Source organism: Myripristis murdjan, chromosome 6 (genome assembly GCF_902150065.1).
Source record: "Myripristis murdjan chromosome 6, fMyrMur1.1, whole genome shotgun sequence".
Classification (NCBI taxonomy): Eukaryota; Metazoa; Chordata; class Actinopteri; order Holocentriformes; family Holocentridae; genus Myripristis; species Myripristis murdjan.
This window is the reverse complement of record NC_043985.1, coordinates 20176878-20195978: the sequence shown is the minus strand read 5'-3', so window position 1 is coordinate 20195978 and position 19101 is coordinate 20176878. Positions and strand designations below refer to the sequence as shown.

Genomic DNA, 19101 nt, shown 5'->3' with positions numbered 1-19101 from the left:
ACTGACTGGGTGGCTGAGAGCAATGAATAGGAAACCATACTGACTAAATCTGCCACAAGAAAAGATAGTTTCCTAGGAGTCAAAGTGGAGCTCAAGAATTGTAACAGATCATTTGTAGCTCTTGAGGCTGTGAGCCGAATGTTGCAGTCTAAATTGTATATTTTCATGGTTTGGAAATTTGGATGTATTGCGCTGTAACTATGATATTAAAGTTTATGTTTTTATAGGTTTATGTCGCTGCAATACAGTTCTAGTTTTGGGTTGTACTTTGCATCTTGTCCTCATCAATGTTTTAGTCTAATCCTATTGTTTCTGCACTTTCTGATTTTATAATAGCCTATGTAGGCCTGTTTATTATGTTTATTATATTAATTGAGACAATGTATTGGTTTAACTTTAAGGTAATGTTCTTTCACCTCATGATGCAGATGGCTTATGGTTCAGTTTTAAATTAAGGAAAAGCATATGCTATGTCATTTAGTTATTAAAGCATTACTATTTGTGCAAACATTGGGTAAATTAAAGAAAAGCAGCTATTTAAATGCCTTTTCAAGTGATGCACAGACCTAGTTTGCTTAGTTGGTTCTTTCACTGTGCTTCCATCAGACAATACAGATGTGCTGTACTGGGAATTTGTGAAAGGTTATTGCAATGAAAAATGCAATGCAATGTTATCTCATCACTGTAGAGGGAGTCATTTTATGTGGACCTTATCAGTGCACCGTACAGATGGCTGTGAGGGTTAGCAAAAGAGTACAGCAAGTTGCAGCAAGGAATTAACATTTATCATGAAGCATTTCTTTGTACTCCCTAGTTTTAAAATGGCAGCCAGAACGGAAGTGGGAATGGGGTCAGCGCTTATGTAAAACCAGCGGGGTGTGTCTTTACACACAGCAAACAGCAACACGATTGCACTCATGGGTAAAAACACTTTGGATAAAAAGCGCAGAGTACATGTCATCTGTCATGTTATACGTCAAATATGCGCCACAGACACAGACATAAGAACAAGAATCTTATTTAAGTCGTATTTCGTGCATTACTTTGATGACACCTTTATATGTTTTTAAGCCAAACACATACCTTATAGCCTAAACTGGTTGGTCTGACAAGATGAAACTGATGCATAAGAATCAGCAACCTGTGTTATAAGCCAGTGAAATAAGACCATTAGTGTCAAACATGTCTGCAAGCTGTTTCATTTTCAGACCCTGCCCAAAGGTCACTCAGAACGTGACCATCCCCCTCTAGCACTTTCTTTTTTTAAATCTTCCCCTGTGACAGTCAGTTCAAGCTTTCAAGAATCACACTGGCCTTAATCTGCTGATCTGACCTGATATAAGTTGCCCATAATATTATAATGGATCTGTTATAACCAAAACAGGTAGTGTCAGTGCCATATGTTATATGGCACTGATATCATCTGACCAAAACACTCTTGCCCTCTCAAGCCACTCGGTGATGCATTTCGGGCTACGCATTTAGGGAAAATACAAGCTCCACAGTCTGGAGAGTTCCCTGTTATTTTGTACTGCCATCTGGTGGGCTGTAATGAAATCAAATTTGCTCACATGCTCACACAAGGAAAAAATAAGACCAGAAAACCAACTGAGCTATACAAGTTTCCTTCATTCCTATTGTGGTACAAGCGTGTGTGCAGAACAATGGAGCCCCTGAAGAAAGCCTCAAAGCATTTTTTCTGTGCTGCTAGAAAAACTGCGTGAATTGCAGTCACAGTAAAGTGTGTTTTTTTGCTGTCTCGCCTCTAATCGGCTCTCACTGCCTCCCTACCCAGCAAGTCAAGTTACTAACATCATGGTAGAATTAAAACCCCAGATTTGCCAGTAAAATGTCAAGGACCTAAATATGGTCTGAAATGAGGATTGGGTGTCAATTATGGGAGGGGGTGAGTGCTGGGGGATTTTCTTTTAGCCATTTAGAACTGACTTCCTGCATTTTAACACAACCTGACATGGCTCAGGGTAGACCTGTTAACTGACTGAGATATGTAGGATATACTCACATTTTGTCAATAATTGACTCGGTTCCTTTTTAATGCCTTCATGTTGTCTAGACAAGGATTACTTCATAAACTGCTGTGTGTCAGTGACTCATGCTAGAACTACCAACCTTCACACAGCTATTTTGCTATAGGCCTTCTCAGCAGCCTGGGAATCATGGTGGCAATTATGTTGCATACTTACTTATTCTTATTATTTTAATGAACTGAGTATGGCATGATTCTCTAGATGGAGTATAGTAAGATGAGCTGTAGCCCATGTTTGCTGGCCAGCCTCTGGTTATCATTCACTCACAGCATAAAAAAAGAATGCAACATTCATCTTGGATTTTTTTGGAAATTGGTGATTTCATCTTAAGCTGCTACTGTTTTCGCCCTGAAGTGCAGGAACGATACAAAGCTCATATCACTATCTCTTCAGTGATGTTAAAAGGCTTTATTACCCTATTACAGGGGTTTTCAGTCCGGTCCTCTGGGGCCTTCAGCGTATCTGCTCCGTTCTTGGGCTTGCACATCTGATTCGATTAGTCAAGGTCTTGCTGAATAGTTGACTAATTAGACGTGTTAGCCCAGGAACTGAATGAATATGTGGAATTTGTGGGGGGCCTTTGGTACTGGAGTGAAATCTTATGGCCTTTTTACATTGTCAAAGTAAAGCATATTCATATAAATGTTCAGTGTTGACAAGATAATGTGAAAGCTGTGTCAGAGTTACAGATTTGCTGATTGATAACTGAAACTAACGTCACTGATCAATTCAGAGCTTATAATTATGCTGTGTGGTCTAGATTTTTTCCTGGAAAATCCGGTCGTGACCCGGTAGTCTGCTGCCCCTGTAAATCGTCAGAAATGGATAAACAGAGAAATGCTTCCTTCAAATGCTGTCGGAAATATGAGGTGACTGCAAACGAACGCCTCAACAAAGTGAACTATGACTGGAGACGTCGAGGATTTCTTTGATAACTGAGATGTGCTGCTTTGGAAGCTGCTTTAATAACTAAATGATGTAGCTTATCGACATATTTCATGATTGTTTTATTATTTGTCAGTGTACACGGTTAATACTTTTAAGTATGTTCACTGTTAATGGTTAGTTGTCAAACATTTTTTGTTTTCAATAAATTTGTTAAAATATGTAGCATAAAATATTTAGCTTATGTATATTTCCACAGAAAACAGAATAAGATTTCTGTGATTAAAAGTAAATATATATTCATATGTTTATCTATTTAGATATCAGTATATAGATACATATACAATCAGTGGCCACTTTATTAGCTCAACCTGAACCATACCCCCCCCCCCCCCCCCCCCCCCCATATTGTAGCAAACGACAACCTCAATAATAAACACATAATTAAATTTACACGTTCTTCACAATGTCAACAAAAACTGAACACTAACGGTCTTAATAAGTAGAATTTAAAGTGAATTAAACTGCATTAGATTATGCAGGTGGACTTAAAGTGGACACTGAGTATATATAGATATACCTACACACACACACACACACACACACACACGTATCACTTGGGCCATTTGTTTTAAGCGTGTAGCGCATTATTTCAGGTCATGTTTGTGATTTTTTTTCCCCACTTGATTGCGGATTAACTTTTGTTTAGGACTTCAGACCGAGGAAACGGAAGATTACGGGGTGTCCGTGAAGGCAGCAGCAGCCCACATAATGCTCCTCTTCAGCACCAGGAACAGAGGGCCAGCCTACAGAGCTCTTCCGGAGGTGGATAATCATCATCTCCGCACGCATTCCTAATACAGGAAGGGATAGCTACAACCCACTTGAAGGCAAACACGTTTTGGAGGCAAATACATGAAGTGACGACGTGAAGGCAGGCAGCAGGAGACGCTCGGACATGTAGTGACATGGATATTTACCTGCATCTCTATTTCTTACTGAATAACACAATCTGACGCTGACAAGCTGTCCCGATGAGACAGCCTCCTGTCGCATTTTCCCTGGCTTCGAGAAACTACTGAGAGAACACATCCTGCTATCACCGGTGCCAACTTAATTTTGTTCCAGCATCATGGCGACATATAATATCGCCTTAACTTTTATTATCGCAGCGGCCTGGCAAGTCAGCTGTGTGCCACAAACTCCTTCTTCACCAGCGCCGCAATTAAATTCAACATCATCCGTCATCCTCCAAGATGAATTGAGCAATAATGGCACGGATACAACTACGGAATCACGGATTTCGTCTTTAATAACGCATCTTCCCACTCTGAAAAACATTGTTATTTTCATCTGCGTGTTAACAGCTGTGCTCATCACATGCCTGGTCTTCAAAATAATCAGGTAAGCCCTGCAGGTTGATGCAAATCAGAAGGCTGCAAGGCCCAGAGCGCCACCGTTCCAGGCGACTAGATTAAAGCAGTCATGGACTAAAATGCTCTTCTGGAAATTTGACCATTTTCCTTGTTGAACATCTCGAATAATCGATTAGCGACGTGTGTTTATGGTCATGTGACGCTGGGTGGGAAATCACCGTATTGATAAAATATTCCTAGAGGGACTTCTCTGGTGGCTCTAGTTACCATATGGCACCTTTAAACCTCCAGTGATATCACAATATTCCCACTACATAAAAGGAAATGCACTGTATAGTGACCTCATTGTACTTTATTAATCTCTTTTCTCCATAGTCGTACATCTCATTGCACTTTATTCTAATCATCTGTTATTGCAAAATTAATTTTCGGATTACTCTTTCCTGAGGGAATCATGTGAGGTGGCTGCTCATACTTTTACCAAGAGCAAAACTGATTATTAATATAGTCTAGATCACTAATAATTTGGCTTAGTGTGGTTCTGTTTTGTAGTTTACAGTAGAAGTATAAATAAACCCCTCTCCCCATCTGCCAACACTATACTGATAATGGCTGATAGCTCTAATAGTTTGTCCTCCTACATTGTATCCTCATTCCTTGTCTTTCCCCTCTTGTCTGCAACTGTTTTGTTTTGTTTTTTTAATTTCCTCCCCATAGATCCGGAAGACGAATTAGAAAAACAAGGAAATATGACATTATAACTACACCAGCAGAGCGTGTAGAGATGGCCCCTCTCAATGAGGAGAACGATGATGAAGACGACTCAACCCTGTTTGATGTGAAATACAGGTTAGGTCTTTTGAACTCATCAGTGCACTGGATATTTATGTTCTTCATGTATCAGAGCATGGCTGTCTTCTTTTTTTTCCCCTCTCTTCAGGGATAAAGAGGTGTAGCACGTTAAATCCTGTGATAGATTTTAAAAGAGTGCCCTAAGTATAACACAGCAGAACTGTGAGTCCCTATGGGAATACTGTAGTGATACTATGGTGCATGTTAAACACTTGAAAGTAAGATAAGGGCATTGTTAACTCACTATTGAGAAGCACTTAGCACACCAGACACAGTGGATCCCTCGCAGAAATATTCCAGTGATTGTTATTAGACTTTGATTGAGTCAAGCAAACCAAACAAATCAATGATTAACTTAGAGGACCCAAAAAAAAAAAAAAAAAGAAACGGAGCCCATGACAATAGCACTGTTGTGGCAGCCTGATCTTTTGAAAAATATGTTAACTGGGGCCCCTTCTCCTTGAAAACCTCAAGGACAGAATTAAAGGTTTGCGTCATATTGACACTGGACAAGCCTTTGCAGGGTGGCACCACTGTTCTTGCTCAGGTTATTGCCCTGTGCTACTGAGGCAGCTGCTTAAGCTTCTCTCTGCTCATTGGAAGAAGATAATGTACATATCTAGATTTCACAAAAAAATCACAAACATGTAAATTCTGAAACAGTGATGTGCAATAAAAGACAGCAAACACCAGATTAGGACAAATTGTATGCTCTTGAACTTCATGTGGTATAAGAAACACTAACATGCTCTAGTTTCCATTTTTAAAAAAAACTGTTTTAGTTGAATTCAGTGTTGACATTAGGTTTCACCCTTCCGTCCTTTTCCATTGTTCTTTAATGCAGAGCCACTTCCTCAAAGGAAGATGTGACCTCCTGTTTACCTGACATTCTTGACTTCCAAGTTAGACAGGGCTCCTCACACTTACTTCCTCCTTCACTGTGCGGGTGGGTGACGCCAAACTAAATCACAGTAAAACTCAGTGAAGTTTTTCCTGCTTGTTTTCCAGGTGAATGCTGGCATGGATGTCAATAATCGAAGAGGACAACTCAAACGTTTTCTACTCCTGTACTCCAGTGTTTTTCGGTGTCGCCAAGTCTTACCAAATCAGCCACCTCATGTGATGCTTGTGCTCGGCTTTTATTCTTGTTTTAAAGGACATGGATATATTGTTTGCTGTTTTTACTGTTTCCTCAGTTGAGTTGCATAAATAAGCTTCCCACCCCCCTTCTCATACCACTGATTTGAAGAACTCTCCTCAGAAGTCACTGGTGTTATCAGCCTGTTTGGGTCTTGGGGTTCAGTCATCTCACCTAACAGTTTATCATCTGAATATAACTTTTTTATTTCATTTTTTAAAGCTTTATTATACACAAACTGCCATTTATATCTCATTGTTACATTATATCTAAACACTGGGCTATATCTTGGCTAAAGAATGTATAATGCCTCCTTCACAATCTGCCCATAGTGTTGTATAGGGTTATGATTATCATTTGAAGTAATTAGGACTACATGTATCGATAAAAAATGATGCAAAGAGCATTTTTTTCATTGAAATGTAGAGTTTGCACACTATGAAGAAGATGTAATGTATAGTAATACAACAGATATTTTTTTAACCGTGAAATTTTTCTGTTATACCAAATATTAGCCGTCCACTAACCACTTTATTGTGCATGTATACTGTTTGAGGCTCTCTGTCCTTTTGAATGGAGTAAGTGTATATTTTTTTTCTTTTTTTTATTACTGTGTGTTGTTAGAGACATTCCTATTTTGCTGCTATCTCAGCTGTAGTTTTAAGTTTCAAGAGTTCCAGTGCACATATTTGACGAGAAGCTCAGAGGAGATTGTCGGGATTTAGTTTCTGTTTCATGCCTGTTGGTTGGTTGGTATGCCGAGCAAGAGCCAAGGAATCACATAATCTGAAAGCTGATGGACTGTGGAAATTCACTTTTATCTGATGGCTCTGTATGTTAACACTAGGCATGCGGCAGCTTATGCTCTTTTCCCAAAGTGACTTGCAATTAGTAAACAGGTAGGGCTTTGCTGCAGGGGATCAAGCCTGTGACTTTCCAGTTGTGGGAGGGTCTCTAACCACTAGAGTGCCCTGCTGTTGAATTTCTGAAACACTATATTTCCTATAAAAAAAAATTATGTTTTTAAGGTATTTATGTATCGTTTGCTATTACCTTGAATGTTATACTAGATTCTTACGAGGCGTGTAATATAAATGTGAGTAGTCCATCTGATTAAATTACCAGAGGCGTACAAACCGATTCAATGACTCCACTGAGTCACTTAACGTTACAGTGGCAGGAGAATATACACGCACCCTCTACCAGTTTCTCCTCGAATGAATCAAAATTATACTTGAATCAGCATGTAACTTCTGCACAAAAGATACAAACAATAATGTGAAAAAGAAAACATATTTTATTATCTACTCAAGAAAAACAACAACCTTATCAAATACATTGTATTTCTGTGAACTCCTTGTCCACTATTTGGTAAAACTTCCAGCAGTTATCTAAAGTAAACTGTGTTAATGGATAACAGTGTCATGAAATGTCTAACTTGTGAAGTGTACTTTTTTCCTCCTAAAAACTCCCTTCACTGCACCGCTGCACAGCCTCTTTTCTCCTTTTTAGTTGTAATATGATGGCAAAACAGAGCAAAGTTTCATGAGCAAAATTTCATCATGCATGGCATTTCTTTATCAAATGTGATTTTCCTGGGGTTTCAATGTATTATAAGTACAATTTCAGATGCCATGGAGAATGGAGGCCGTGACAAATCAACAGAAAACTGCCAACCAGATATCTCAGTAATGGAAAGTGTTATCAAACCAGCAGCTCAGGGTATTAATATCTGTAAAGGCAAATTGTCACAAACACATGACAACAGCATTTCTCTTTATATGAAACATTTTGCTTTTTAGCCATTAAATGGGATTTTGCCTGATCCTGAACAAGCGGTTCACTTCCTTTGCCCATTAGATGTATGAATCTGATCCGTGCTCTAATTAATGTCTAACCGGTTTGCAGTCATATTATCCTGTATTTAAATCCAGAGTTATGTGATGATCAATTATAAGCCTGATTCAAAATAAAAATGGATAAGCAGGGGAGTTTACAGTTTACTTTTCTTCATTATTGTACAGTAAACAATCATTTTAAGAGGAAAGCAGATTATTCCTAGGTTGGGTAGCTTTTTGTTTTCTTGTTTTTTGAGAAGATGTGAGTGTGCTTCCTGTACCCTTTGCTGCAGACTATACCGAGTGTTGTTTGTGACCTTGTGTTTTAATCAAAACTGTTCTTTGATAGTGCACCGCCGCCTCCAGGTGCAGCCTGTTTCCAAGCTGTCCAAACAACCTCTGTGTCTGGTAGGAATATATTTGTCTTGGCGGATCATAAACACTATCCACATGCACAGTATATTGTCTGTGCATTTTCTTAAGAGAATCAGCAGCGTGCGGCACCTCTCCTTTGTTCAAAACCAAGTTACTGCAGTAACTTACACAAGACTGCACAATGAAATGTGTTTAATGTTCATGCACTGTGCGAGGGTGTATGAATGAGGACTTTTGGGAGGGTCTTTTGAATTACACACTGAATCATATGTATATCAAACTTTCATGCTGTTCTAAACTACATTTGATATACTTTTTATGCATATTTAAATTTGGCTATGAGTACATATTTCTTATCAGCTAAGAACTATTGCATCCTGGTGGTTGAATGTACATCAATGCTGGTATATTGTTGTTGTTTTTTTTTCCTTCCGATTGACAAAGTTCATTTCAGTATTCTGTGTAAAAGGCTGCGTTTCATGTTTAAAGTTAGTTTTGAACTGTGCACGCATAAAAACAGCAGGTTCTTTCTTGTGCCTCTACAAGTTTGTCTCAGATGAGTACGATTAGAGTAGCTACCCCTTGTACATTCATCCTCCTCCATCTGCGCAATTTGGCTTCAATGTTCTAACCAGTGTGTTCTATTTTATCTTTAGTTGTATGTTTGAATGTGGAAAAAAACTGTTGGTCTAATAATTTTCATTTGGGACTTTTATTTGAAGCGAATTATGTACTACAGAAAGGTCCTTTTAAATAAACAGAATCAAAGTCGTTGTGGTAGCTATTTGTAGACTGTAACTAATTTCCCCAATCCCATACAGAGGCCAAAAAAAAAAAAAAAATTAAATGTTCAAACTGTTTTTGAAGTATACTGAAGACATGTCCCTGCTTAGTTTCCACACAGAATACTATTATTGTAGAGATACTATATGTACCCATGGCTGGTTCCAGTTTCCATTTCTTTGAAGTAAAAACTGCTTCCTTTGAAGTCTGTATATCATCTTAAAGGAAGGACTTGAGGTACTTTTTTTTTTTGTTTTGTTTCCATTCTCATCTGCTGGTATTGCTGCCTTTTTTATTTTATGTATTTTCAACCACAGCAAAGGAATACATTCCTTTTCCTAAAATATCACAATTTAACAGTTCCCCCCAACCATTTCCAGGTTGAATCTTTTAAAAAACAAAACTTCTAGGCTGTACACATCAAGACAAGACAAACATGCATAAGCTTACGTATGTGTTTTTGCTTGATCATAATAACTTTAAACATAACATACACTCAACTTGTGCAAAAGCAGGCTACGGCTATACAGTACCATCACCACAGTTTGACAGCAGGAACTCCACATCTCTGTAGAGTGCTGTCCAAACTGTGACCCATACCCGATTTTGGGCTAATTAACTTAGTAGTATTGGTCACAGAACGTTTCTATTTTTGCCAAACTCAGACAGACTTAACAAATAAACCTTTCATTGCTACAGACTGCTGACGTCTCTAGTAGAACTTTAATGTCTATTCTTAACTTAATTGGCAGCATAATAAGGCCAACATGTAAGTCAACAGGCGGATCCTGTCAAAACAACACTTTTATGGATAAATCACATGGCTGGGAGCACATGAGAGGCTGCTTGTTTAGCTGGAGTGTACTTGGAATATTTCAAATATTTCTGGTAACTTACATTAACAGGGGCATTTTCCTGCTAAAAAAAGGAAAAACTGACAAAAGCCCTGCTTCAAAACAACTCCACTTAAAAACTCACTCGACAATGTTTTAAGGTGGAGCTTTTAGTGCAAACAGGGTCATCCAAACTAGGGCTAGACTGATACAAGTTTGCGCTTAAAATGCTCCAGCATTTTTCAGTAAAAATCAAGTAATGGTCAGTGAGTGCTGTCCGACTTGGATTTAAAAAAAAAAGGAGGTTCACCCCTGACCACAGCTATGTAAAATCAGTCTGCAAAACCTGTAACCAAATTTTATTTTCTTTGCACATTGAATTTAGTCGTTCCAGTGTTTTTTATTTCAGGGATACATCATGTTCAGCGGTTTTTCCACCATATCGAAAATGAAAGTCTTGAGTAAACACTTAATTTTTGGATTTCTGGGAACACAAATGGTGAAATTTGGAGATATTGAGCATAGGCACAAAGTATCGGCTATTGGCAGCTTCATTCCACAAATGTCGGTATCTGTATCAGGCTTCAAAACCCCATATCAGTCAAACCCTATACCAAACGAGCTACAAAATATTACTGATAAATTGTCTCTATTGATAAAAGGTATACAATCAATTCGGTATTCCCTCTTTCAGCATTACTGTGCTGAGATCATTAACATTAACAAGGAATTGTGTACATTTTGGTACAGAGTGTAGGCATGATTTCTTACAGCATTGGGAAGAATATAACCAACACATTCAGTAAAAAAAAAAATCCAAGGTCTTCTGATCCCTGCTGCACAGTTACAGCTGGACCTCCCATCATTAAAATTTCCAGCGCAGATGCACCTCTGATGTTCCTTTTCTTGGAAAAAAAAAGTTTGCAAAGCAAGTTTACTGTTAGCTGAGCTTGAGTAAACTGTCTTGTGAGCACAGCTGGTATCCTCCTTATCCTTAATCTTCTTAGGGCAGTTGAATACAATTTAACATGGCTCCGCTGCCTCATTCAGCACTCAAGGTAAACCAACAGTATCAAGTATCTGCCGGTGCTGAAGGGAGCCGAGCGGGTCTAGGATTTCCAAGTGGTTTCTTGCTTCGATTTGACCTCCGACCTGTCTTCATTTCATGACGGGCGAGCTGTTTTTATTCAGCGATGAAAGGAATCAGCAACACTTCCGAACCTTGGCTATAACATTTCAAACCGATGATTGTGAATCCCTTATTTTAATGTCAGCACAACATTTACAGCCATAAACTCTAAAATGGCAAACAATTTTCTCCGTCACAGCAGAAATACTTTTTTTGGATCACAAACTAAATATTTGATCGAAGGGGATCATTACATAAAAAATTTGTCAATAAAATAAAATAGTAATAATAATAAACTAACATTGTTATTTTCATTCTAATTTCCCTAATAACTGGGTGCTGATATAAGTGATATAAACTGGGCAACGCTTCATGCCTTTCATATCCTGGCTAACACTTCACATGTAACTTGATAAGTTAAATCTATCATGAGCAATTTCCAGAAATCCAAACATGTAATCTCATTATTTAATCCACAGCCTTGCCAGACTATGTTTTAGATTGCCAGCTTAATGAAAATAAGAGGCAATCTGACAGACTTGACATAATCCCCAGAGACAATGGGGTTTGACGAGCAGCAACAAACTAACCAGCACTGTCTAACCACTTTTAAAGGCTGTTATAGAATAAGGGCACCTCATGTATCTAACACAGAGAACTCAAAAATAATTTAAAAAAGTACATCCAAATAACTTAAAATAAGTTAAATTCCTTACAGTTTCATAAACGTACAGCGGAGAAGAGCATTGTTTCACACAATTAGTATTTTCTCTACAAACTGCTAGAGAGTATGCTCAGTCGAGAGTGGTATTTCCCAGAGTACAGGGGGTGTTTACATGGAGATAATCCTAGCTACTGTTTGCTTTGGGGTTCTCTCTGTGTCGGCTTCCCTGCATTACAAGTCCCAGTGTGGAGCCGGAGCGCCCCCTGTCTGTGCAATCTGCTCAGGGTCCTAAACTCCAAAGGCATAGTGTGTGGACTTGAACTGGAGGTATACTCGTACTTCAGAGTATCATAGTAGTGGTAACTGACTGGTTTGCCTTGTGGGTCGAGTGGAAAGGGCCAGAAGCCGTATAAATGGATCTCCTCACAGAAGCGAGTGGCCATGGTGTACATCAGGAGCCCAGTGGTTGGCCGCTTAATGTGGACGTTGTTGGTCAGCCAATATCTGTCGATAAAGAAATAAGTTGTAGAATGTTAATGTTAATAAGTTGTAGAATGTTAATGTTAATTGGTTTCCCTCAAAATATCTGCCTCCAGTACAACGGCAACAAACACAAAACAAAGCCTCACGGTGGCCAATAACTCATTTTAAATACTGTTCAATACAAATTTGACCATGTAATATGCCGTATCATTTTAATATCCCATACATAATACCATGCCCAAAGGCACCGGGGTTCATTTCCATTTCGCCCAGAGCCAATATTCTTTAGAAAGCTATGGCAGTCTACTCATCCGTAAGCCCTTTTCTCTCTTTAATTTTCGTTTTTATAACATGCAGGGGGCGTGCAGAGTGGAGCTGAATCCTGAATAGTCACAAATCTGGATTTAGTACCAGCCTAATCTGTTTCACTGTTCCAGGCCCCCAAACTGGCCTTTCAAGCACTCCATCTGCCCAGAGATGCTCAATAAGTGTTTTTTGTTTTTTTTTTTAACCTTATATTCACTGAGGGATTGTTTACTGAGCATTTATGTTCTTTTTCAGAAGCAGCTCTACTCACAGAGCTACACACAGTTGCATCCCGGGGCTGCACAGCACTGCTACCTTCTTTCACTGTAGGCAGCCTAGGAGCTCCTAGCGGTGTGCTGTTAAGTGCCGTCCTCAGGGGCAATTTCAGGGCTCGTTGTTCAGACTGGGAAGAGCATTACACATTCACTTCACCCCAAACCAATTTTCCTAACCATCCGGCATTCAAACCCATGACTATGCAGTCACAGTCCCACTTCTGTAACCTTAAGGCCACTGCTGCCTCAGATGTAGGTGTGTACTCTGTGTGGTTAGCAGTAAAGTCATGTTGAGAGGAAGAGGTCATACTATTTAAAGCACGGATTTCAAATCATGTTTCATGGAGGGCTGAGAGTCTGCATGTGTTCATTCCAGCTAAACCAGGTTATTTCACTGATTAGCACACTTTCAAGCTGAGAGGAGGAACTAATCAGGGAATCAGTAGTTGGAACAAAATCCGGCAGACTCTCGGCCTCCATGGCAGACAATCTGAGACTCCTGATGAGAAGGGCAGTGAAAGCTCAAACAAGAGCAAGGTCGAGGCAAATCACACTTGCATGCAGACAATTTATCAGGCACCTCCATAAAAGGTCAAAGACATGCACAGCATTTTCATGAACATTTCCTCTTGTTAAACACTGGGCTGATAAACACGATGTGATTAATGGTCCCCTTTTGCCGTAATCCAATATTTGTTGGGGCATACAACATGAAGCAATTTGGTCACTCACTAATGGTGGCTCCAAGGCTTTTAACTAGTCAGAGAGGGTTCACACAAGTCAGCCTGGTTGTGGTAAGACAGAGGCAAGGACAGCAGAAAGCTGCAGAGAGTGATTTTCTAAAAGCCTGAAGGCAGTGATGACTGTATTTACAAGACGGCTAGTCTACACAGCAAGCATTCCTCAGAAAAGCATTCCTCAAAAAAGACCACTGACTGCACGTAAAATAAACAAATCAAGACAAATGAGCAGTCTTGCCCACATCTAGCTCTGTTACTGGACCCTTACCAAATGGCCAGGCAGCCTTGACAATAGTGAATAACGAAATCCCTTCCAATTTATGTACAGTAATCAATCTCCACATTAAGTTGATCTTTTTTTCTTGGGAAAGATGATCATAAATGTTGCAGTAAACAGAGAAACATCAGTGTATGAAGGGTGTGTATAGACACCTGTTCATGATGGTAAGATGCCCAAATCAAGAGAGACGGATCAATCACCAGTCAGTCTCAAACCACAAATTCCTCTAACTCGACAGATATGAATACTTGAACTTTCCTTGAACGTTGATCTCAGGATTTAAGACATGGAGACACACATTTCACACTTAATCAAGGCAGAGATGTGGTGAGACGACTTGAGATATAGGGCGACTGAAGAGGAACAGAGTAGCTCCCTCACACCGACTGCCTCTAGTGATCAGCTTTAATGTTCTGTATAAAAATAGCCACCAGCACTGCAGATTAGAGTTTGCCTACCGCTAGATTATGCTGCTTACAGGTATGCTAAGATGCAGCACGCCTACTGTGGCCTGTTCTGCGTCTTACCCTCTGACAGCGTGGAGAAGGCGCAGTGAGGGGATGGCGGTGCGCACATTCACAGTATGCAGCAGAATGAGACGGATGGCCCACTCCACACGCTCCTCTCCCCCTTTAGCCATGAAGGCCGGGATCCACAGTACACTGCCGCTGAGGCTCTGTAGCCGCTGCAGGAAGCGCTCCCTCCACTCCTCACTGGCTAGGTCCTGGAACGCCCGCTGCACCACTGAAGGGTTCATGGTCACCAAATTTGTCCGCCATCCCACGTCCCCAGAGTATTGCTCCACAGGTGCCAGGTTACACCTTAGGACAAGCAAACACAGATCACTCAATTTCCATTTCTTGAAAGGTGAAATTACTCTCTAAATACCTGTTCATCACCTGGTTTGTCTTTTTGTCCAAACACTTAAGGGAACAAATCATCCAGAATACAAAAAAGACAGATTTTCCCACTTAGCCCTAGTGCAGTCTTCCATTCTACCGCAATCTCACCTGTCTCCCGATGAAATACAATACCCATCCAGCGTTGGGGCTGGGACGATGTTCTTTTGTGGAGCTCAAACGTTCAAAAATATACAAGTGAAAAACAGCAACAGCTCTTTCCAAAAATAATGACATGGATACCCGACATAACTCACAGTCCTCAGGGGCGAAAAGTTTCACTGGGTAAACTCTGACTGTTTGAGTTCCACAAAATAATACCCATTCGTTGTGCTGGAGCAAAGAGACAAGAGAGATCATAACCAGAGAAAATGAATGAACCCTATTGAAACCATTTACTTTCTACAGTCTAGAAACCTTGCCAGATCACCCAGAAACTCTTTGAATGGATAGGCTGCACTAGGGGTAAGTGGGAAAATGTCTCTTATTTATCATATTTTGGATAAACTGTTCTCCGAGCAGGTAACTAAAAACAAAACAAAAAAAAACAAAAAAAAAAACAAACAAACAAACAAACAAAAAAAAAAACAGAAACGCTGACATTAAGTGTCTTGGGGTGTTTTCTCACTTGCCTCACTTCAGCCTCTCAAGTGAACTCAGCATTTTTTGACCATATGGGAAAAGTCCATACAAACTCAGACTCTTCTAAAATGAACCAGGAAATGGACCGAGTTTGGATCATTTGGACTTCACTTTGTCGTTCTTTTCGGTATTGTACTGTGAACGAAAGCTGCCCAGGTATGTTTCGTGTTTTGCTTTTAGCCTCATGGTCCTCCATACTCGCTGTTCTTATGGACATCAGGGGCAGGGAAAATGAAAATAGCTAAAACAAGGAATTTTTTGATCAAAGGAGACATCTGCACTAATTCAAATATCTATAAAATAGATACTGTAGATAGATAGAAAGATAGAGATGCTCACACACACACATACATATGTACATACATATACATATACATATACAAATACATAGAATTGAGTTCTGTTTCTGTTGGTCCCCTCTCAAGTCCACTTAAAAGAGGATGGAGTTTGGCCCATTTAAAAAGGACCTATACATAAAAACACCATTGATAAATGTGTTAATAAGGTACTGTAATGCCAAGAGCCGCCAGAGTGACTTCAGAGCATCTTGGCATTAAGTTTACAAGAGAATTTATTGGAAGGCAGCAACACCCACTTTCCATGAGGAATTCATTCATCTGATGTTTTGTTGACTGCAGTGGAAAACAGTGGTTCCCACTCTGAATTCTCCCACAGCATGTGAGCTGACGTGCTATAAAGCCCAGGCATATAGCTTTCATGCTATTTGAAATTTAGTGAGCACTTGAGCCCTGCAGATAGTTGCATCAGGGCTGAAAAACTTCACAATAGCAGGGCAGCGGTGCAGTCATAATGGCTTTATATTTATCGCCGCTAACCTTAACCTATAATCTCACCCTACAAAGAAAGCCAATGCTCATGATTCACGACAAGGCAATTTTATTCTTCAAAGCATGCCAAAAAAACACATGCTTCTCTCAGCAAACTCTGTATACTCTAATTTACAGCAATTGTCTCTTACGCACATTGCAATCAAGTTGTATCTCCATCTTGCAGTTACTGTCCATGCACCAAACCAGGTAATAAATCCATGTAAAACTGAGCTGGTTTTAAGATTTCACAGTCAATGAAAACCTGACAAATCTGTGCCATCAACTACCATACTTTTTCCCCCCAAACTATACTGTACTAAACTACCCCGGAGCACTGTGATAAGGCTGTGGTAAAATAAAATCAGATGAATTTAACAATTTGCCAGGTGCACTGGTCTGAAAGGTCCATGCTCCTAATGGAATAAACATAATTTGTGGGAACGAAGTATGGGCTATATAAAGGACTATATTTAGCTGAGACATTATCTCTCTATCTGAAATCTGAATGCCAGAGCACATTCCTCAGCTCCTCAAAATGCCACATGCCCTGTTGTCTGCCTTAAACCAACCCTTGCAGCCTCAGCACTGCCCCTGTTCTCATGCTGCAGGCATCTAGAAATGTTGACCACTCCTCAACAGCAAGCAGAGCATCCCAGCACATCTAAAAGGCAAGATATCAATAAAGTGGAATCAATTTCAGAGTAACTCAGACACACTAGGATTTCAGCCCTAGAACAATGGGCTCAAGGAGGACCTGCCAGAGACGACCACTTCCTGCTTAATTTATAGATACCTCTACCTCACTACATGCTTTGCTGGACTGTTTTTTAACCGTCTATAGATTGTACAAAGGTAGTACACTGCACATCGAGTGCTAAACAAGATATTTTTGTGTCTCCCATTACGGTATCAATGCACTTTCTTCCAGTGACAAGCAACAATGTGAGAAGTGATAAATAACCCATTCAGCAGCCCTTTTACTGATGCTCAAGCACAAGGCAGAATTGACTGATGGTCTCAGAAACAGAATTCTGCAGTAAATGAGAGTGACCCTTGAGAGCGCCGGCGTCACTTGAAAAAGCTCATTGTATTTCTGGCGAACAACCAAACCTTTTCAAAATGTCAATTTTTCTTTGTACAACATGTATTTAACTGCTCTAAATCTAGCTGTTCATTTCCAACTTTGAAGCATTTAAGTCTCCTATGGCAGCGTTTTCAAAAGTATAATTGATATGTTTTCAGCGTAGTGAGCACCGACTCAACCCGAATTAAACTGCGGACTTGAGAAAGGATTATCGTTTCCATGTGAATAGTACCCTGACTATAATAACATAAAATTAAAACCAAAACAAATTTGCTAATCCATTTCACTCATGATCCACTTTACAGTGCACGCTTGTCCATATTACATTTGAAGTGCAAGACTGCGACAACTAAAATCATTCATTTTGTGATAACTGCTGTGGGAATATACCTAATGACAAAGTCATGAGAGTCAATCTCTGCTCCACAGCTGCTGTTCAAAAGGATGCCCGAGTTGCCCACAATGGCGCAGCGTCTGTGATGTTGGTTCTTCATGGGGGACGCAGTCGGCAAGAGACGGTACAGGTTTTCTGAGATGTTTGTCGTGCTCTGGCGGTCAAAAACATAGTGGATGACGTCTCCTGGTTTCAAGGTGCCCTTCAGAATAGAGATGTCCCTCTCTGGATCCAGGAATCTCAAAATGTTCTTCCTACATAACATAGATAGATAGATAGATCCTTTATTATCCTTTATAAGGGGGAAAATCCACTTATTATCACACCCCGTATTACCACATATAATATCAATTTAAGATAAATGTGGAGAGGTTCTACCTGATGAGCTTGGAGAGGGTCTTGTTGAATGTCCAGTTATTTGAAGGGAGTTTGGCAGTGTTGTTGCAGTTTGGAGGAGGATGGCTTACATCTTTACCTGAACCCGACAAAGGAGTGGGCTCCACCTTTGCTGCAACCGTTCTGAATAAGAATATGAACACCTTGAAATTACTTACCGCATACCACATTGATCATTTACGTGTGAAACAATAATATACAAGAGCCTTGTTGTCCTAATTATGAGACTTAGCTTGTGAGTAATCTCAGTGTGATGCACTAACTTGAACCAGAGGGAAATAATTTTATCACTGATTCTGCTCGCCAAAACCCAAAAGGCCGTCTATGTTTTGTGAAACTCACCACCTTTGTGGGTATTTATAACAAGCGCTTTCTTTACCTTGAAAGTGAAAGACAAGGGTGATGAGAGGCTCACAAATAAGTCTTATCATTAATGTTACAAAATAATAAAAATAACCTCAAAACTGAACCAAGGACTATTTAAAACAAAAGTGCCAATTAACTCCCTGCTGGTGGTCTAGGGGTTAGGATTGTATATAGCCTATTTTTGTGAGCATGTGTGCGTTGGTGTGTGTGGATTTGTGCAAAAGACATGACAAAATAATTGGATTGTCAGACCTGTGGGCCTTTGGGATGAGTCTGCTCAAGTTCATTTTCCTTGAATGTCCAGTATTCCTAAACAAAGGAATTAAGATTTGATCAGCATTCATGTAATTGGAATATAATATGAACGATAAAGGAAATGGAACAATGTTAAGATGCTTGATGTATCTTGCATTATTGTGTATAAGCTGAACACCTACTGTATATGCATATGTGGCACATGTCCTTCTATCAAGATAGTATGAAGG

General features: G+C 39.7%; 1 protein-coding gene across 1 annotated transcript in view; it reads right to left on the bottom strand.

Annotated features, from left to right (window-relative positions):
* Positions 1-7756: 7756 nt before the first annotated feature.
* The window catches only part of st8sia2 (ST8 alpha-N-acetyl-neuraminide alpha-2,8-sialyltransferase 2), a 13278-nt gene continuing 1933 nt past the window's right edge, over positions 7757-19101 (bottom strand). Inside the window, exons 2-6 of the mRNA XM_030054363.1 lie at positions 18869-18925; positions 18233-18373; positions 17851-18108; positions 14533-14826; positions 7757-12425 (exon numbers count right to left, since the gene is read on the bottom strand). Of these exons, the coding sequence (XP_029910223.1) occupies positions 12110-12425; positions 14533-14826; positions 17851-18108; positions 18233-18373; positions 18869-18925 (1066 nt within the window). The 3' untranslated portion in view covers positions 7757-12109. The remainder of the gene's footprint in view (positions 12426-14532; positions 14827-17850; positions 18109-18232; positions 18374-18868; positions 18926-19101) is intronic.